Source organism: Ambystoma mexicanum, chromosome 9, assembly GCF_040938575.1.
Source record: "Ambystoma mexicanum isolate Mex_15411 chromosome 9, UKY_AmexF1_1, whole genome shotgun sequence".
NCBI classification, from domain to species: Eukaryota; Metazoa; Chordata; class Amphibia; order Caudata; family Ambystomatidae; genus Ambystoma; species Ambystoma mexicanum.
Window position 1 is genome coordinate 242,463,751 of NC_090931.1, and position 19,285 is coordinate 242,483,035.

At 45.2% G+C, this 19,285-nt stretch overlaps 1 protein-coding gene across 2 annotated transcripts in view; it reads left to right on the plus strand.

The window, feature by feature from the left end:
- ROBO4 (roundabout guidance receptor 4) overlaps positions 1–19,285 on the plus strand; it is a 969,314-nt gene that overhangs the window by 258,187 nt on the left and 691,842 nt on the right. For both annotated transcript variants that reach the window (XM_069614539.1, XM_069614540.1), the window contains exon 3: positions 8,938–9,095. In XM_069614539.1, coding sequence (XP_069470640.1) covers positions 8,938–9,095 — 158 coding nt within the window. The remainder of the gene's footprint in view (positions 1–8,937; positions 9,096–19,285) is intronic.

Below are 19,285 nucleotides of genomic sequence, written 5' to 3' on the forward strand. Positions count from 1 at the left end.
ATGATATACTGCCTACTATCATTTTCGGACTCCTGGCTCCTCTGCAGCCTCTGCTCAGAAGAGACCAGGTCAGATTTGGCCTTTTCTAACGCCATCTGTTGCCTATATGCCAGATCTTGGCCTTCAGCACATTTGTCCTGCATGGCTCCCATATATAGATACAAATATGCCGCTATCCTGGCAATCTTATTGTGTTCATCTTTAGCTTTAGGAGCCATGTATAATTCACTCAGGGCCACATGTAATGGACCCTGATCTCTTCATGTATCTGACCGTGTTTCAGTGACCTGTTGCGCGATTGCCTGCAACCAGACCGTTTGGTCCTGATGAGTCCACTCACCTCTCACAAATAGCTTATGTAAGAAGTGCTGTCTGGCTATTTTCATATCTACCAAGGTCGTCATTCTGGAATTTGAGTTCCTTCCTGACTTACAGAAGTTTGTATTTTATTTTTCAAAACAGACCGTTTCCTTAGAGCGTTCCTTTGAGGGATGCTTTCACAGTGTAAAACAGCGTGGTGATCTAACCAGATATGTGTATCTGGTCAGTTGGCACACTGTATTAATCTGCACAAGTGGTAAATCTAACCCAGAATATCCCCGCTCCGAGCCCCCATTTTTGTAAGCGATATTCAATCAACACTACAGCCAAGTCAATGCCTAGTCTAGGATGCTGAGGAAAACCCTTATTGATGTATTTTTATGTCCAATTCAGTACTCTGGATGACAACCCTTGTATAACACCCCCCTCTTAGAATCCCCCTGACCCCACTGAGCCAAGAAGTAGGTTTGTTTTGCAAATTAAAAGGTTTATTTGAAAATGTAAACAATATATAAATATATCACACTTCTATAAATAAATTGATAATGGATATTACACTTGTGAATATGAGCAGTAATCAGCAAGAGGTAACTTATGAATAGGAACAGAAGAATAAGGTGGGAAAGAATGCTTTATATGGTTCAAGGAAACGCAATGATGAATGAAATGCAGTACAGAAAATAACTTGATATGGCTTCAACAAAAGACAATGTAATCACTTTTCTTTGACAATTCACCCCCCCCCTATGCAATGTAAGAAATGGAAGGAGAGCACACAGTCTTCAAGAATCCCAACAAAATGCAATACAAAATGCAGTTCCCCCCCAGCAAGCTTAGAGGAAAACAGGTAGAGGTTTGAAACACAGGCCCAAAATGCTTTTAAATGTGATGGCAATGGATGGGAAAATGTGCTAACTGATTTTAATTCCCTCTAGAGATTCAGGGTGAGGGAGAGATGCTTTATATTATTTCAGGCTCACTTTAGCAATGCTCTATGCGTAACTACCAGGTTGCAAACGGATTTTAACAAAGGAAAGAATGGACCTGCTATTTTGACAAGTGGAGAAATTGAGCCAAATCGCAAATCGCGGTAAATTTTGCGAGTGCGTGAATCGCAATTGTGGAAAAAGTATAAGGAGTAGGAAGTCTTTGGAAAGCCTAGAATCACAGCTTTTAATGAAAGTTAAATTTCGTTCCTAGCCCAAACGGTTCAAGAGATACGGACGATTTAATAAAGGTAGATTTTCGGATTTAAAGTAAAACTCAAAATGACAGGTGACAGTTGGCAGCGTTAGGATGACAGATGACAGCTCGCAGCTTTAGAATGACAGATGACAGGATTACTAGGAGGCAGTTCTACTTAGGTTAAAATTGTTTGGATTAGATTATTTTAACTAAGAGATTGGGTTCTGCACAGATCTGGCGGATACTCACTCCTAATTTTGAAATGAATGGGCCTCGTCACGGATCTGGTCAACTGGACTGGACTTCGCTTCTCTCTGCTTGGCGGGTCAATCAGGTACCGGTTCTGCTCACAGCGATCCGGATCTCTGGTTCTGCTCACAGCGGTATGGGTCAGCTCTCTGGATACAGCGTCCTGTGGTTCTCTGGATCTCTGGTCTGGTCTCTGGCAATTGTTCTTGGCAAAGAATTCAAACAGCTCGCCCGGCTGTGGAATAGTTTGCAAATGACTTTAAGGATGCTGAGGCCTGCTGAGAAGAGTTCTCAGTTTGTGGGGTTAGGCCCTTGCTTTAAGTTCTGAAGTAAAGTGCTGGTCTTTGAAGGTTGATGGATGTGAAGTCTGGAGTCTCCCGGCAGAGCGTCACGCAGAAAATGGAATTGAATGTCTCTACCTGTCCCAGCAGTCTCTTTTTATGTGTTTTGGAAGTGGGTGTGTGTGTGGCATATCTGAGCCTGCACCTCTCTACTTGTCATTGGCCCAGTTCTCCCCTCTCCCATGATTGGGGGAATTGGGTTGTGAGTCAGAGTGATGAGGTACTGTTTATGGGTCAGAGGATCCTCCCCTGGTCAATTTGCCCACAAATCTATATATATATTTCCCAGGTACACAAGTGGTTGACATTACATGTACATATGACACCTTGCTTAAGGTAGTCTCTGTTCCGCCTCTGGCGTTTCTAGGAGCTTGCATTCACAAATGGCAACTTATTTTCGATTTTAGTGGGTTGTGCAATATGGGATTTTCATCACAAATTATACAAAGGTACATTTCCCTTCCACATACATCCCAGTAACTTTCCATGTCTGTAGCTTAAACACATTGTCTACAATATTCATAATTAGCGGGGTTTTGCCCCAGAACATGGTACAAATTGGAGTTTGGACTCAAATCGTGAGGGCATTTTTCAAACTAAGACTCTCAAAGTTGTACATTACTGTCATTTGGTTACAATAAGTTATCACGATTTCTATAAAATACATATTTGTTGCAATTCAACTCCCCAAGTGTTTGGGTCCGCCTCCAGAAGTCTGGGTGGGTCAGTGATCACATGTCTCTCCTTGCTGGCAGAGGGCTGTTGACAGGAAACACTCAAAATTAACATACCCCATTCAACAGAAAGGGCCTCATTACGACCCAGGCGGTCCGGAAATAACGGTGGCGGTAAACCCGCCGTGTCGGGGGGAAGTTCTGCCGGGGTCGGCTGGGCCGTCCGCGGACCTCCGGGCAGGGAGGCCCCAACCCCTCCCGTATATCCCAAAATATTGAGTATGAGACACACGCAAGAAGCAAGGTGATTCTGCTGTTTATTAAACAAAACGGCAGGGATGGGTCAAGGATCGTACGCGTCCGTCCTGACACTCTCTCTCATTGTGGGGCTCGCAGGCCCTTTTTACCTTAGTATGACGCGCTACTTGCGTCACCTTGGAAAGTTAGCAAAAAACCTATCGCCACTCTGGATTGGTTCCTCGAGTGGTAGGGTTAGTATAGCATACGTATAGAGAGCGATATTAGTGGTTAAGGGTTAGTCAGGTGGTATACATGGGTTGTCCCTTCAATTTGATACATGAAAATTGTTACATGAAGACCTCTGAGGATTGGCTAATGTTAATGGCGCCAGTGATAAGAGCCCCATGTTCTGATTGGTCCATTCGCGAGCCCCCCCAGTCTGGGACCATCGCTGTTCCCAGCTCGCGGTGCACCTGTCATTTGCAACAATGTTTCACTATGGGTATGTGCAGACAATGTGAAGATTTATTCATATGCTGGAAGGCCGACTACTCCCACCGCCGCAGATGTCCATTGAGTCGCTTAATTGTATCTGCCTGTGTCTTGAAACGGGGGATCCAGGCGCCTCCCTTCTCCTGAGCCTGGCTTAATTTGTAGGTGTGACCTTGGCGTCGGCTCGCGGCATGCGAGTTTGCAACATTGTGCCCTTGACTGTCTGCTCTCGCCAGGCTCATTCTGCAGGGTCAGCAACTGTACTCTTGCTCATTCAATGTTCATGGAAGTTCTTGCTTGCGGCCTACTTGGGCCTGGTGCATGGGTGGAACCATTTGATACACAGCGCTTTGGGTTATGGTATCATATTGCTTTATCCCCAGTATCAGGTCTTCGTTATACTTCTCATTGTAATACATGGGTTTAGGAGAAGCGTGAGCAAGCGTTTTAGATGAGTTCATTGTGCGTCTTGCGTTTCTGCATTTTGAAAAGCCTATGTGAAAAATAATAAAGATGCGCGACGGTGAGTGTGTCTGTCACCTACGTCATAGCACTGAATATGTTCTTCGTGTGGATTGGTGTGGGAGTGTCCAGTGTGCATGTTTGCAGGGGTGTGCTGACCGTAGGCTGGGTCGTCATGGCATCTCTAACGATGTGTTGAGTTAGTGTTGGATGGTTCAGTCGAATCCATCCATGCCGCAGGTGTCGGCATGGGCAGGGCAGGCGGGTGGGCACATCCGTATGTTCCTGTACCAGGGTATTTGGTCGTCTGGAAGATGGGCAAACTCCTCTCGTGGCGGGTGCCTAGGCCGTGATCCTCTGGGCCAGTGGTGTGAGGGGATTGGTGGGAGCCTTTTGTTCCATTCTCCCACTTCAGCTGCCACCGTTGTTTCCGGACCGCCTGAGTCCGACCCCTGCAGGCGGGAGGTGATGTTCCCGCCAGGTCTGACCTGGCGGGTTTAACACCTCCCGCATGCAGGCGGACGAGGAAACACCGGCAGCATTACGAGATGCTGCCGGTGTTTCCATGATCCCCATTTCCATCGAGTCCCATAGGACTCAATGGGAATGGGGATTTACACCATTCCGCCCCCGTGATTCCCGGAAAACTGGGGTTGTAATGCCCCGGTAATTCCGGGAATCACGGAGGCGGAATGGTAATACGAGTCCGGCGTTAACCAGGCGGTTTTACCGCCTCGGTTTATGCCGGACTCGTAATGAGGCCCAAAGAGCCCTTTGTGTGGGCTCCAGCAGGCTGCCTGGAAGTCTCTCCTCAATCAATCAACAAGGTCATGTGATATCCTGCCTCCTGGTGTGGGAATCTCTGAGGTGTTAAGAGTTCTCAGCCTCTTGGCCTCTGTTAACAGCAGGCGGCTAAGATTTTCAATTAACCAACAAGCTTTGAAGTCCCTGCCCCTCTTGCAACTCCTAAATACAGTTTCCCTGTCAGAGTTTAGACCGCTATCGCCACCTTGGGGAATTTGTCGGTACTGCATCCATTTTTGAGTTGTCTTGATTTACTGCATTTCAATAGAGTGGTCTTTTGCTTGATAGTATAGGACCCTTGCTAAACATTGTTTTGATGGCATCCTTACAGTAGAGTGGTGATGTGGAACCCCCCACAAGAAGGTTGTATCTTTGGAGTGGTCTCGTGCCAACTGCGCAGTTCTCCTATTCTGGCGTGAATGTGGGCGGCGATAGCTCGTCCCCATATCCACCCAGTCTATTGATTTAGTTTGTTCTGGGATAGAATAATGGGCGGCGACAGCTCATCCCCACATCTACCCAGTCTATTGATTCAACATGGGTCAAAACCCTTGACACTACTCAGGCCGTGTGTGTGCTCTAGGCACCTGTAGTGCATCCATTAATGAGGTCCGGCCCATGTTAGGGGTGCCTCCTCCTGTTCCCGTATTCCCACATCTGGAAAATGCATTCCCTGGACAGCGCTGTATCAGCACCTTCATTGCAATAACATAACATATGTTTCCTGGGACAGTGAATATGGCCAGAGAATATGGCTTGGAGGAAAGAGTTCACAGGGTTGAGAAGACAGGCACAGTCAATGAGGCTGAACACGTGTTGACAGACTGAGCAGGAACGATGCAAGGATTACAGCACTCTGAAACAAAACAAAGGCACATGATTGCCAAGTCATCTCTGTATTGGGCCAACAAATCCAAAACCCATGCTGATTGGTTCAAATGGTGGAAGGGACTTAAACTAACACACTATGCTTTTTCGGTTTGATGCCATCAACATTGACAAGAATACATTCTGGTTTCCAGTGCCCCCTCTCCTTCTCTCCCTTCTGTGTAGTAGATATTTTGGAATATATGGTAGAGCATTGTGCAAAAATCTAAAAGGCCCAGACTCTGAAGGCAGCATTTTCAACTTTGCCCCAGTTTCTTGAACTCTTTGACCGTTTCTCACGAGTTTGATCCCTCACTAATTATTTCCTAAATAGATCTCTATTGTGACATATCTTGGTAGTCCATAATGACGTGCTTCTCTTTACATTTTTAAATATTGTTAAGGTAAAGCTTGTATGTACAGCTCTTCGTATGCTCTTTATGAAAGGTCTGTGCTTTATTAAATGCAATTAATAAAAATAAATCCTGTATGTGTTTGTCAGTTAATGCCTTGACTTTGCAGACACCTGTGTGGAATGGAATCACTGCCCCCTTACCTCCTGGGCGCACTCCACAGCCAGTGATTGTGTGGCTTACTGAAGGGTTGCCTCAGGCAGGCTTCTTTTGTTTTATTGCTTTGACTTGAGAACATTTCTTAGTGCGCTAAATCCATGCAGCTACTGCAGATGTGCTCTATAGCACCCCTGCCATCAACCATTGTGTATTTGTGTTATTTGTAAAATAAGATTAATAAATACATCAAAAAGGTGCACGAAAGCAATCCGTATCGGATGACTGCATAGCTGCAGCAAGATGACCCACGGTGTCTACTAGGTTTGCACTTGTTTTGAATGCATATGTGGTTTACCTGACTGTTAGCAGAGAAGAAGGGTTATCGGTTATGCCCCTTTGAGTTGCATCACCATCCACACCAGCACAGAGGGAACTCACTTTAACATGTTAAATAAGCACAGTGGGGCTCATTACGAACGGAATTACTGATACTGCCACTTTGCCAAGCCGTATTACCACTGGAGGTAATACCGCCTGATTGCAAGTGGCGGTTTCCCGGTGTAAAGCCCAATTTAATGGAGTCCATAGGGCTGCATTGCTGATTTTGGCTGGTATTACCACCACCAGTGTTACCGGATAGTAACACCAGCGATTCTTGGAGGTAAAGTGGAGGAGTTACCACGAGCTGGATGTAAATCCTCCACTTTACCTCCAATAATTGCCAGTATTACCATCCGGTAAGACCAGTGCCGATAATACCGGCAAACATGTAGTTTGGTGGTGTGGGAATAATGGAGGGAAACTCGTAATGAGCCCCAGCGCCTCCCCTTCTCCTGTTGGGTGAAAAAGTAACCCCCTGGGAATTACAGACCACTCCACCTCAAATCCTGATGGTAGTTATATTATTTCATTAAAAAAATAAATTATTGACTCAACCGGAGTCACATAGATAATTGGAAGCTACAGCTCTTTATTTATTCAGCATGCATACTTCCCTTGTCATCATCCCATTCGATTGATTTATTTACATTATATCTTGGTACATGAAGGGAGGAGTGGGCTGCACTTGCAGGGTTCAACCCAGATGCTCACTTGTCTTACTCCCCTTTGCCTTTCTACTAGGACCCTGGTTCGGAGGTCTGTGATTCCGCAACCCACACCTACATCTTAAGCACATGGGAATCATGAGGAATTGCTTACTCAGTGGGAGATTACCTTGTAGCATGGGGAATTACACGGCCATAAACAGACCTCGGTGGGATTATTATTTAGGCAAGGGAGGGAAATGTAAGGATGGTTAGAGAGATCTGTATGGGAGATCTGAGTCTGAGTGGCTATGTAGGGCAGCACCTCTGATGTGGTTAGAGGCTTGAACAGGGATGCAATATTAGGGCAAAGCTGTGGGCCTAGAGTTTCTTCTCTAGGCCTTTAGTTTGTCTTTAGCTCTGTCTTTGTCCGTCTTTGTCCTCTTGTCTCATCTGGAGGCGGATTGCCTCGCAAAGTTCTACTGGCACTATCTACCTCCAGTCTTTCTATCGGGGGGGGGAGCATGGGGGGGCTTCATAGGTTCATCCAGACTCATGGTTTCTTTACTCAGATTCAGTATGTTTTGGAGTCCTCTTCCTGCAATAGAAGGGAAGGGGGTTTAGGGATCTCCTCAAGCAGTGAGCCCCTTGTTAAAGGTAGTGCAGGGTTAGCCCTCTCTCTTAATCTGGATTCAGAAACATGCTGGCTAGGGAGGTCTGACCCTCCCCGGATGGATGCAAGGGCTTTTCTGTCTAGACTCATGTGTTTGACACTCCATTGCCACTCAGCTGCACCTTGATTCTGGCATTACCTGTGCTGCCCTGTAATCTATTGCTGCAACGGCCACACCACAATCCCTGGGGCATAGCCAGGGATGTGATGTCACTATCCTGGAAGTCATGTGAGAGTAGAGGAAAAACACATATTGGGCAAACTTCATTAGTTCTACCATCATTTGGTCCCGCGGATTAACTGCAGGATTGCAAGTGGTAGAAGAGCAGTGAAAGTCCCCATTTTTGGGGTCCAAAAGGCTGCATGGGGATTTTGGTGGAATTGACACGAGTGGTAATTCCACCATGTTAATGCTTCTGATCCTCCACTTTTTCTCTTAACTCGAAATTCTGCTGCCAAAAAAAGAGGCAGTAATGGAAATGCCACCACTTTTATACCGCACCGCCAAGCTCGTAATGAGGCCTATTGTGTTACACCATCAGGCAGTACTTTCCCTCCTTTTCTCCAGCAGTCTCCAGATGACACGATGCATAACATTAACACAATGGCTCTTGCACCAGATATATATATATATATATATATATATATATATATATATATATATCTAGCGAAGAGGACAGAAATGCAGAAAACTATGACAGGTTCACTGAGGCTGGCGGAAAGGCTAGTACTTAATGGAAGACCCAACTCTTACCCTTTGCATTCAAGGCTAATGCTAGGGAAAACACAGCCCAAGGTGAAAGGGTATTTTGCCATGACCCTTCACCCCTGCATACATGAATAGAGTTGCTGCTTCTAGGGTCAGTCGGGTACTCCTCTTAGTACCCATGCCGCTTCCACTCTAGGGAGCTTCCTAGCATTGTTTTGACGTAGAACTGATCATGCCTATGTATATAGCGTTGAATTGTCACAAAATCTGTTTGGCTGACATTACTTGCCCACTCTCCGTGAACACGTCTGTTTGATAGCACATAGCCACCGGGTGTAAATGTATATCAATGTGATGTGGTCTTTTCTTTTCTCACTTTGCAGCTTTACAACATGACATTCACCTGCATCCTTCTAATGTGGTGGTGGCAGTCGGTGAACCAATCACGCTGGAGTGTGTTCCACCTAAAGGCCACCCGGAACCAACAATAGCATGGAAGAAAGATGGACTACCTCTGAACTTCAAAAGCAGTCACTATGGAGTAAGTATTGCCAGCTGCTGCAGACCAGTGGATTGTGTGGCTGATTTCCAGCGTTACACCATGAACCTGTCACCTACATCAAATTTAGTAAAGAATGAAAGACCTGATAATGCAGGAGTTAACACACTCTTTTCACATGAAACTCCATCTTCCTATCCTGCTGGGGCTCCCTTCTTCTTTACATGCTTTATTGCAAAGGCATGCAGCCTTTTGCAACCGAGATGTTTAAGACTTTAACTCCCATCATCACTCAACAGCATAGTCAATGGGGAGAGATCATGGGAGTTGTAGTCCAGAACATCTGGAGAGCCATATGCTTCAGAGCCTTGCTCTAGAGTTACCACTGTGCCATTCCACATGCTACCAGTTTCAAATTAATGCAAACATAATAAAGCTCCTGGCTGGAGAAAGAGAATCAGAATTCTATAACCGCACACCGGCCCCTCTCCTGCTCACAATCTATTATTGGGCAGTGAGCTGTCCCACAATTATTCCAGGATGTCATTTTCAATTGATCTCATGTTGTCAAATATTGGGTCTCATGTAATTTCTCTCTTGCTCTCTACCTAGTCACTATTCTTCTGTCTTTGGCCTTCTTTTCTACAAGCCCTCCTCCTCCTCCCCTCGGACCTTGCTTCTGCGCTCTGAAGCAATCTCTATATTGCACAGGCGCGCTACTAACAACAACGAACCAATAGGGAAAGAGATACATCTCTGGATGGATCACCTGTGAATGTACTTTGTACTTTCTTAATACCATTAGTTTATTAACTCAGCTCGGGCTGTGGGCAGATACATGAGTAATACTAAGCATTCTCACCTGTGTCTTGAAAACCTGCTCCGCGTGGTGCCCTCAATTATACCGGGTGCCTCAAGGGCGTATGCTCCCGGGTCATGCAGAGCAGGTAGTGCTTACATCCGCACTCTGTGCAGTTAAACTCTTCCTGCCCAATCACATCTGCCCGGCGTCCCACCTAACACAAAGATACACGCTTTATATAGTCTGTCAATTGCATATTTATCTCTTAAATATTACCTCTCTATCATAGACTGTCTTTAATTCTGCTGGTCTGATTGGCCTGCCGACATATTCCATTCCAATGAGAGCTTCAAAATGTCACTTATGTTACTATAATATCACAACACCGGAAAACAATGCCTAGTTGCTGTGCCTTTGGCCGACGAACCAGCTCTTCCATTTGAGGGCAGGATTTGACTCCATTACTGTCTTAAAAAGATTGAGGTTGGCACAATGAGCATCTTACTCTTCTGGCAGAGGATGAAGTTAATGAGTTACTGATAATTGGCTAAACCTGGGGTGGGTGCACTAAGAGTGGGGCCATCTTCTACACTGGGCACCATTCCCGCCCTTGTGAGACTACTCTGAACGGGGGTTGAGGAGCCGGATAGGCCCAGGATAGACATTCAATCCCTGAGTTCTATTGGTGTCCTTCTTTCTTCATCGATTGGAGATGATTATCTGAACAGATTTCATCCAGTGAGAATCTATGGATCTCAAGGGTTATGCTCTGGTCCAAAAACGTAGAAATGTTTTTTAGCCGTGAAGCAGGAGGACTTGATTGGAGCAGTTCCTTCTACCCCTTTTTAGGAGGAGCAGAGCCAGGGAAAATTGAGATGTTGCTCTGATCTGGTTCTTGTTTACACCTCAGCTTGGAAGATGAATCTGGCTCTTCGTCGGCCCACTGGCTGCAGACAAGCATCAGGATACGGACGAAAGAAAGGGGACCATGCAAGAGCAGCATACACACGATTTGGACACTTCAGACTGGCTCAGTCGGTTAAACATTCCTCAAATTATTATTTTCTCCAGTCTCAGCTTAGAAACCAAGGACAAAAGTAAAGACCTACAATAAATGAGAAGGTTCCTATTGGGTCTTAATATGTAATCCACTGTGCGGCAAGCAGCTACTTTTGACTGTTCAGCAATGCAGGAAAACTGTGATATTTAAAGATATTAATGATGCATAATGCATTCTGGAAAAGTGAAATTTTCTTTAATGAATTCCACAGCTAACTTGAATTGTTGTGCCTGTGAACTGGACAGAGGCGCTTAACTTTGTTTGTCTCCAATGTGTTCTGTGGGCTCCTGCATCTCCTACAGCATAAAATAACATTATCTCTACCTCAGTGTAGTATATCAACCTTCTGTCACAGTTACATCCTTTCTTGACAGAAAAGAGCTGTACGACAGTGGCCAGAGCCATCATAGGCACCAAGATCGACTACTGTGGTAGTCTATTGGTTGGCATTATCAAAGGGGACTGCGCAGGCTACACATTATACAGAACAGTGTGGTCAGAGCTGTGGTAGGTCTTAACACAGGAGCGCATGTTTCCGAAGCCAGACAACAGCTGCATTGGCTGGCAATAGAGGCAAGAATTTCTTTTCGCCTACTTTCTATCAATTGCAACTGCCTTTCCGGCAAGAGCCCCTCTTATCGTTCACAAAGTCTAAGAAAGAAAACTGAGATTTACGTCTTGAGATCTAACAAGGACAATCTCCTTGTGGTGCCGAGGACTAAACTGACCATGGTCAGTAAAGGAGCGTTTATTGCAGCAGCTCCTATAGCTTGGAAGTGAACCCCACCACAACAGTATTTTGTTATTGACGGGCGGTCGCCTCAGTTATGCCTGTCCATGTGTTTGTTTTCTGTGTGCCTTTTTTCCCTTGCGCCACAGGTGCGCGGTACAAATGTGTAAACTAAACGAAACTAAACTAGAGCTTAGATGGTTCTCTCCTCTCTGTGATGGGCTTCTAAAATAGAGAGCATTCATGATCGTTTCTGCTGAGGGACAGAATGGTGTCCTGCAGTAGTGTGCTGTAGCGGATCTCTCTAAGTGAAGGTCTCTTCATTGCAGTAGGGGTCTTTTGCCATTGTCTCTTCCAAGAGTTTAGTTTTCCACCTACTTTTGTAGACTGACCAGCAGTAGTTGTCTCTTTTAGGATAGGCTGTGCAGTGCTCTCATCTAGCAGGGGTAGATGGCAATATTTCCATGTCTAGTGGTGTCTACTTTAAGAGGTAGCTTGCTCCCGTAAAGTTAAGGTCCACTTCACCCCTTAATGCACAAACCCTCTTCCAGAGTAGAAGCTGTAGTGGTAATTTATTCTGAGCAAAGGGATGCTCCTCTATTGCAATATATTGCTATGATTATCCCCAGCTAGTGATTGGTCACTCAAGTACAGTGATAGCCTCTCATAGATATGTTCAGTAGTCATGGGACTATCTTGTGTGGTAGTGGATGCCTTCTCTAAGTGAAGATGTCCTCTCCTACAATACTAGTCTATGGTGGTTGTCTCCTCTTAGCAAAGGGATTCCCCTGCACTATCAGGTGATAGTTGTTTCATTCTTCAGATCAGGTGGTGCCCTCCCTACAATAGCATGCTCTAGTGGCTGCCTACTTTTAGCAATGGAACCTTCCGCTACAAATTTGGCTTATAGTTGCTGCCTCGTCCAGATGAGGAAGTGCTCTTCTACATTAGCATGCTCTGGTGGCTGTCTACTCTTAGCCTACACTGCTATGGTATAGCTGTTTTATTCTCCAGATGAGGAGGCGCTCTCCTACCGTAGCATACTGTGGTGGCTGCTTGCTCTTAGCAATTGAACCTTCCTTTGCAGTGCTGGTTTATAGTTGTTGCCTCATCCAGATGAGCAGGTGCTCTTCTATATTGGCATGCTATGGTGGGTGTCTACACTTAGCCTACACTGCTATGCTATAGCTGTTTTATTTTCCAGATGAGGAGACGCTATCCTACCGTAGCATACTGTGGTGGCTGCTTGCTCTTAGCAATAGAACTTTCCCTTGCTGGGTTGGCTTATAGTTGTTGCCTTGTCCAGATGAGGAGGTGCTCTTCTACTTTTTTTTTTTAAACTTTAATGTGATATAGTATGAAAATAAATTCAAACTTTACACATGATAAGCAATTATACAATAATAACAATAACAACAATAAGCAAATAATAATCAAATGAATTTAGGATTAAATAAACAGTTAATAGCAATATTATTATTACCGTCTTTACCTCGATGTACTAGGCAAGCTAATACATACCAAGCAATAATATACACATTTACAGGTCTACTTACATCAAAATCATGAATTGGGCAGGTTTATGGTATGCCAATAACAAGTCCCAAAATGACATACATTTACTTCGCTTTACGGTATGCAAATAATTCAAATCAGTGGGCCCAGCTTTAATTCAATTTTTTGCCATATGTTATAGAGGGCTATGAACAAATGCATATTGCAGGTGTTTGTGCAATAAAGCCAAAAAGACATTTCACTAATGGTTTGAAGATTATGAACAAACTCAGCAATTTGTAATATTATTGTGCTAGTTAAAGACTGGCATACCGTAAGGAGATGTTTGGCTGTCTCCAAGCATTCAGGTAATTTACAAAGGCGACAGATTTGCTCAGGGACAGGAATGTTTTCCCTGGCTCCAAAATTCCTCAGGGTGGGTAGTTGTTCCAATCTGAACAGAATGATAAAACGCCTGAGCCTTTTCGTCGGACAAAGGTTCAAATATGCTTGGGGCTTCCTGTAGGTGTGCAATCTGTATTTGATGAATTGATAGCTCCTTAGGGTGCTCAGATGCTCGAAGTTCTCAAGCCAATCCCAAAGGTCCACCCTTTTCCCAAGGGCGTTATTGACTTCCTTAGTATAAGCTGCTCCTTTGTGTGTCCAGCCTATGTCAGTAAGAAGTTCTGACATTGATTTATATAAGGGTGAGGTGGTATGTTTTTTGACCACTTCCTGGTGTATCACAGACAGTAAGGGATTTGAGCAGCCACTAGACATTTTGAGAAAGAATCCAGCTCTCTTTTTGAGAACAATTGCTTTTAGTGAAGGAAGACCCATTTCAAGTCTTATCAAAGCCATAGGCACTCCAGGGGACAATCCCAAAATCCTGCGCCAAAATTTGCCCTCCATTACTTGGAACCAAGCTAAATCAAAAGAGAGAAGAGCCTCCAGACCGTAAGTGATCATGGGTACAAACACTTGGATGTATAAGTGTCGTGTTCCCCATAGCGTATAGCCGCCCTACTTGTTCGAGAATGCAGCAATCAGTGCAGTGACTTGTGCTGCCCTGATTTTGCGTCCTTGCCTGCAGAGACGGTAATCGCTATTGGGCTCGATTTCGATTCCGAGATAACGACAGGAGGGTGCATAGGTTATGTTGATTTTACCCACCATCAAGTTAACTCAGGATGCTCTTTTCCCAGTAAATCTGAGTACTTTGGTCTTGTCTAAGTTCATAGTCAGACCATTCAAGCTAGCATATTCCCATAAGGTGGTAGCGCGAGCCGAAGCCCACTATTGGTGTTATCAAATACTACCAAGTAATCGGCGTATGCTAGTACAGTGCAAGGCGCCTCACCAATTTTAGGGGGACAATTGTCAATTTCAGCCAATACTGCGGGAATATCGTATACATAGAGGTTCTAAATCAGGGGTGCGGTAACACATCCCTGTTTTACCCCTCTATTTTGGGGTACCTTTTTGTCATGTTGCCTTCTTGATTTAGCCTAAGACAAGCCGGGGTGTTTTGATGCAGGAGTCTCAGATAATGCAGAAGGCCTCCCGGGCATCCCATTAATTCAAGTTTCAGCCACTGTCTATCTCTAGAGATGGAATAAAAGGCAGACTTGAAGTCGATGTATAGGGCATAAAGAGGAGGCTGCCCCTTAGTAAGTGCCCGTGTGCGGAATATGTCCATCACTATGAGATTATGTGATGTAGAGAAATCCCGCCGAAATCCACACTGAAATTTGCTGAGTATGTTGGCCCCGTCTACCCATTTCTGAACTTCATCTAACAATAATGAAGCAAAAAGTTTACCTGTTACATCCAGCATAGAGAGAAGCCTATAGTTGTTGGGATTGGCTGGGTTACCCTTTTTCAAAATGGGAATGAGAATGGCTGTTTGCCACGATTGAGGGATTCTCCCCTGCACTAAGATCTTTTCAAAAAAGTATGGAGAGTAAATCCGCCCAAAATTCGGCGTAGTTTATAATTACCACATTAGCCAGCCCATTGGGGCCAGGGGCTCTTGAGGACTTAAGAGCTTTTATTTTGTTTATAATAATCCCGGGGGATACTTCAAAAGGTGGGAAAGCAGGGCCCATATGCAAGGATGGATTATGCAAATTGGTCACCCCTGCATTACGCCTTTCTAAGAATTTTATCCAGGTCACCTCACTAATAGGGTTGGCTAATTGGGCTTTACACTTCTTCCTAGTCTCATTCAATAGAGACCAGATACTGCGGGAATCCCTGGAGCAGATAGTCTGCACTAACCTTTGGTAGGCGCAGTTTCTCTCAGACTTTTTTATGTGCTTAACGCTGGTTCTAAAGCAATTTCTGGCTTTTCTGACTCTCTCACAGTGAAGATCTGCTGGTAGATTCAAGGTCTTAATGCTGCGAATTTCAGCTCTCAACCCTCTCTTGGCATTTCTAATTCCTTTGTTGTATGGACGAATAACACCCTTAGTTCTTATCATATAGCCCATTTTGGTTACAGCATGTTTTTCCGAGAATGCCTGAATCCATTCTTCATTGGCATTAATGGTCATGGCATTAAAATCCAGAGGGCCTACGGAAGAGGTATATTTGAGGGCTTCCATAGCTGATTGAATATTTTTTCCCGACCATATAATTCTGGACCCTGAACTATTGATATTAATAGTACCAATATTCAATGTAGGAATGATGTGGCTAGGTAATTGGAGAAAACATTGGCGCATCGAATGGTCACTCCAGTTGTTATTGGTCACTTTCATATCTGTAACTTTTGATTGCATTTCGGGGCACATGAATATATAATCCAGGGTACTGGAAGCTGTGCCATTTGTCCAGGTATGTTTCCCTGGCCTATCACCGGGCATGCGGCCATTGATCATCACAAGATCCCAATGAGTGAACAATTGTAACCAGCCCAGCTCTTCAGCCTCTCTTTTCTCGTGGGTCATTAGGCATGTTGCGTTAAGCTTCAAATTAGATGATATATAGTCTTCACCCATCATGTGGCAGTTGAAGTCCCCCAAGACCACCACTGCCACATTACCTGGTTTCAAAGTCCAAGAAGCCATTAGGTCCTGCAGAGCTTCTTGTAAAGGTTCTACCATAACTGATCCTGGCGGATTATAAATGTTAACAAGGAGAAACCTGAAAGAGCAGCCTTCTTCTTCATACTCAACCTCTACTGCCATAAGGTAGTCCTCAACATCACAATGCACCCTACGAGAAACAAACGTATTTGCCACCCCAATGAGTAACCTACCAAAGGGGCGACCCTTTATACCCTGTTTTGCAAAAGATTGGTACACAACAAATCCATCCCAAAGCAGAGGGTCCATTGCCCAGGTCTCTTGGAGACAAATACAACTATGTTTGGACAAAAGGTCTACGGAACCCTCAGTTCTCAATAAGTGGGCGAAGCCTCTACAATTCCATGAAAGAAGGGAAGAGGCTCAGTGATTGTGTAAAACCCCAGGGAGGGATTCCATCAGCCATTTTAGAACTTGTTGTACTTCGGCGAGTTCAAGATTTTTAGCTTCCGCTGGCTTGGGACAAATGGACACGAGGTCTGGAGCTGCAATAACATCAGGGCTGATGTTGGGATCAATTTCATTCGGGTCCACATCGATGGTGACATCAACAGTCCTAAGTTCCTCTTTGTGTTTCCTGATCAGCCGTGCTGTAGACAGAAAAGTACAATGTAGGGCAGAGACGTTAGGGTTTGGTCCTATGAAAGGCTCAACGAACAAAAAGTCATCTGATTTCAAAACTCGAAGATATGGAATGGAGTAAAGTCTGACTAGTAGCTCTGATCGCGCTAGCCATGTATTTTTACTGCTCTGATATAGGTTCTTGATGAAGCAGATGCGATTTTCATTGATGTCTTTAGAGTCATACCCCAGTTCAGGGATCACAGATGCTGGTGAGTTTTTCTCATGTGCAATCGCTGCTGGTTGCTCAGAACATATAGGTAAACTAAGTTCTAGGTCCGGGACCAAGTCTTTCAAAAGATCCTCATCAGAAACCGGGATGATGACTTTTTCATCCGGCACAAGCCAGCCAGAGAGGGAACCTTTGGTCGTTGGCACCCGTGCAGCTGATCTAGCTAGTCTCTTTTTGGCTTTTTTTGAACGTGTATCCGGCCCTGTCTGTGGCACAACAGTAGGCGGTAGGGCACTTGTTTTGGATTTGTTATTTTTAAGCGCCTTCCTCGCCAATCTGCATTGCTTCCGGGAAAAGAAGACAAAGGGGCTTTGAGCCATCTCAAGGTCACAAACATTCTCCTGGGTTACTTCATGGCTATCAGCGCTGTTAACAGGTTCTGATGGTACAGTTACTGCTTCTTCCATATTGTCCAGGTCATTGCTTTCTTCCACATTATGCAAGGTGTCAGATAGGTTGACTTCCGCCTCTTCACGGAGGTAGACCTTCTGTTCTAATGCCAAGGTAATAATGCTAGTATTGGTCAGGATGCAACCTGACATTTGCAATAGGATCTTAAGTGCAAATTGAAGAGCGGCAACTGATGATTGGAGCTCGGCAACCTCGGTTGAGCCGGGGTGTTGGCAGTCCAAATCGACGTCCTGTGTGTCTGGTGCATCCTCCATTGATGCCATTGCTAAATTACGTGAAGCAGACAGTCGTCCACTGCTTCTAATAGAGTTATGTTGACCAGGCGGCGTACTCATGTTGCTAATGCTGTTGGGTAAAGAGCCACTAGCTACCGTCAGTGGCGGTTGTGATGACATCCCTCTCTGGATATTTGAGCACAGATCCAAGAGAGAATTGTTATCAATGTCATCAAAATTGGTGGTATTCAAAGAAATACTGCCACTAGGGCCAGGGACTACAGTTTCCTCAATAGTAGTTGAGTTTATATCCGGAGGTGGATTTACTGGAAAAAACTCAGTAATAGCATCATGGTCCACCGGCTTGGCATATTTTGCATTCTTCTTGGGTTTGGCAACCTTCGTGTGAGTCTCCATGGACTCCTTAGAGGGTAAGGTCTTCTTTTTCTGCAGATTGTAGTTCGAACGGGAGGACCTTTTCCCCCTGCTGCATATCAGTAAAAGGTGAGTAGTAAGGTTCACCAAGATTGTCTATTCAAAGGGCAAGAGGCACTCTCCAGTGCTGTGTTAGATAGCAAATATGTAGGTAGTCAGAAGAAGGTTGTTGTTCACTTCAACAATTAGGAAAGGTGGGGAGATAAGACCAGATGATTGATGAAGGAACAAAATGCCAAAGTGCACAGGATCAGAGGCCTAAGCCCACAGGCTCCTGGGCATTTGGCCTAAAAAACAGATTGACTGCAACAGGTGAGCCAAGTCCACCCTGCTGCGTAGCAGTCTGGGACCGTAATGCTAGTACCGGGACCCACACTCCTCCAAAATGACCCAAAGCTAAAGGAGATTATACACAGTAAAGAGTCAATAAGAAGTAGGAGTTCTTAGCAAGTGTGTGATATCATCAGGCTTGACACTGTGCATGTACAGTGATGATAACATAAAAAAAATGCACCAAGATCACAGACCACAAAGCCACAATGCACTAGGGGTAAAGATAGAGCACAAAAAGCAGCAAAGGCGAAGCACAGCCCAAGGGAGGTCACTCCCAGCTCTCCACTCACCTCCCAGGCTGTGGTCCCCGTGCCGCAAAGGGCCACGCTTCAATGTTGTCAGCCGCGTTATACTGGCACCGTGCGTGGCGCCGCACAAGTCGGTCCCGCAATCACGGCTGCAATCACCACCGAGCCTGGTCCTTCTCCAAAGCAGCCCCCCCCTTGAGCGTAGACGTCCGGAGACACAGGGGGACACGCCGGCTTGAGGTGGCCTCTGGCTAACGGGGGAGAGTCTGAGCCGCGTACGATCAGCCGTGTGGCCCGTTGGCCCGTAAGAGGAAAGGGCCTCGCAACCTGGGAGATGCTATGTGTCAAGCTGCATCTCTATGCAATGCAATGCGTTGTAAGAGGCCGCCTCCGACACATCTTCTACTTTGCACTGGTGGCTGTCTTCTCTGAGTCTATACTGGTAGGGTATAGCTGTATTATTTTCCAGATGAGGAGGTGCTCTTCTGCTTTGCTTTGGTGGCCGCCTACGCTTAGCCTCACTGATAGTTCATAGCTGTTTTATTCTCGAGATGAGGCAAAG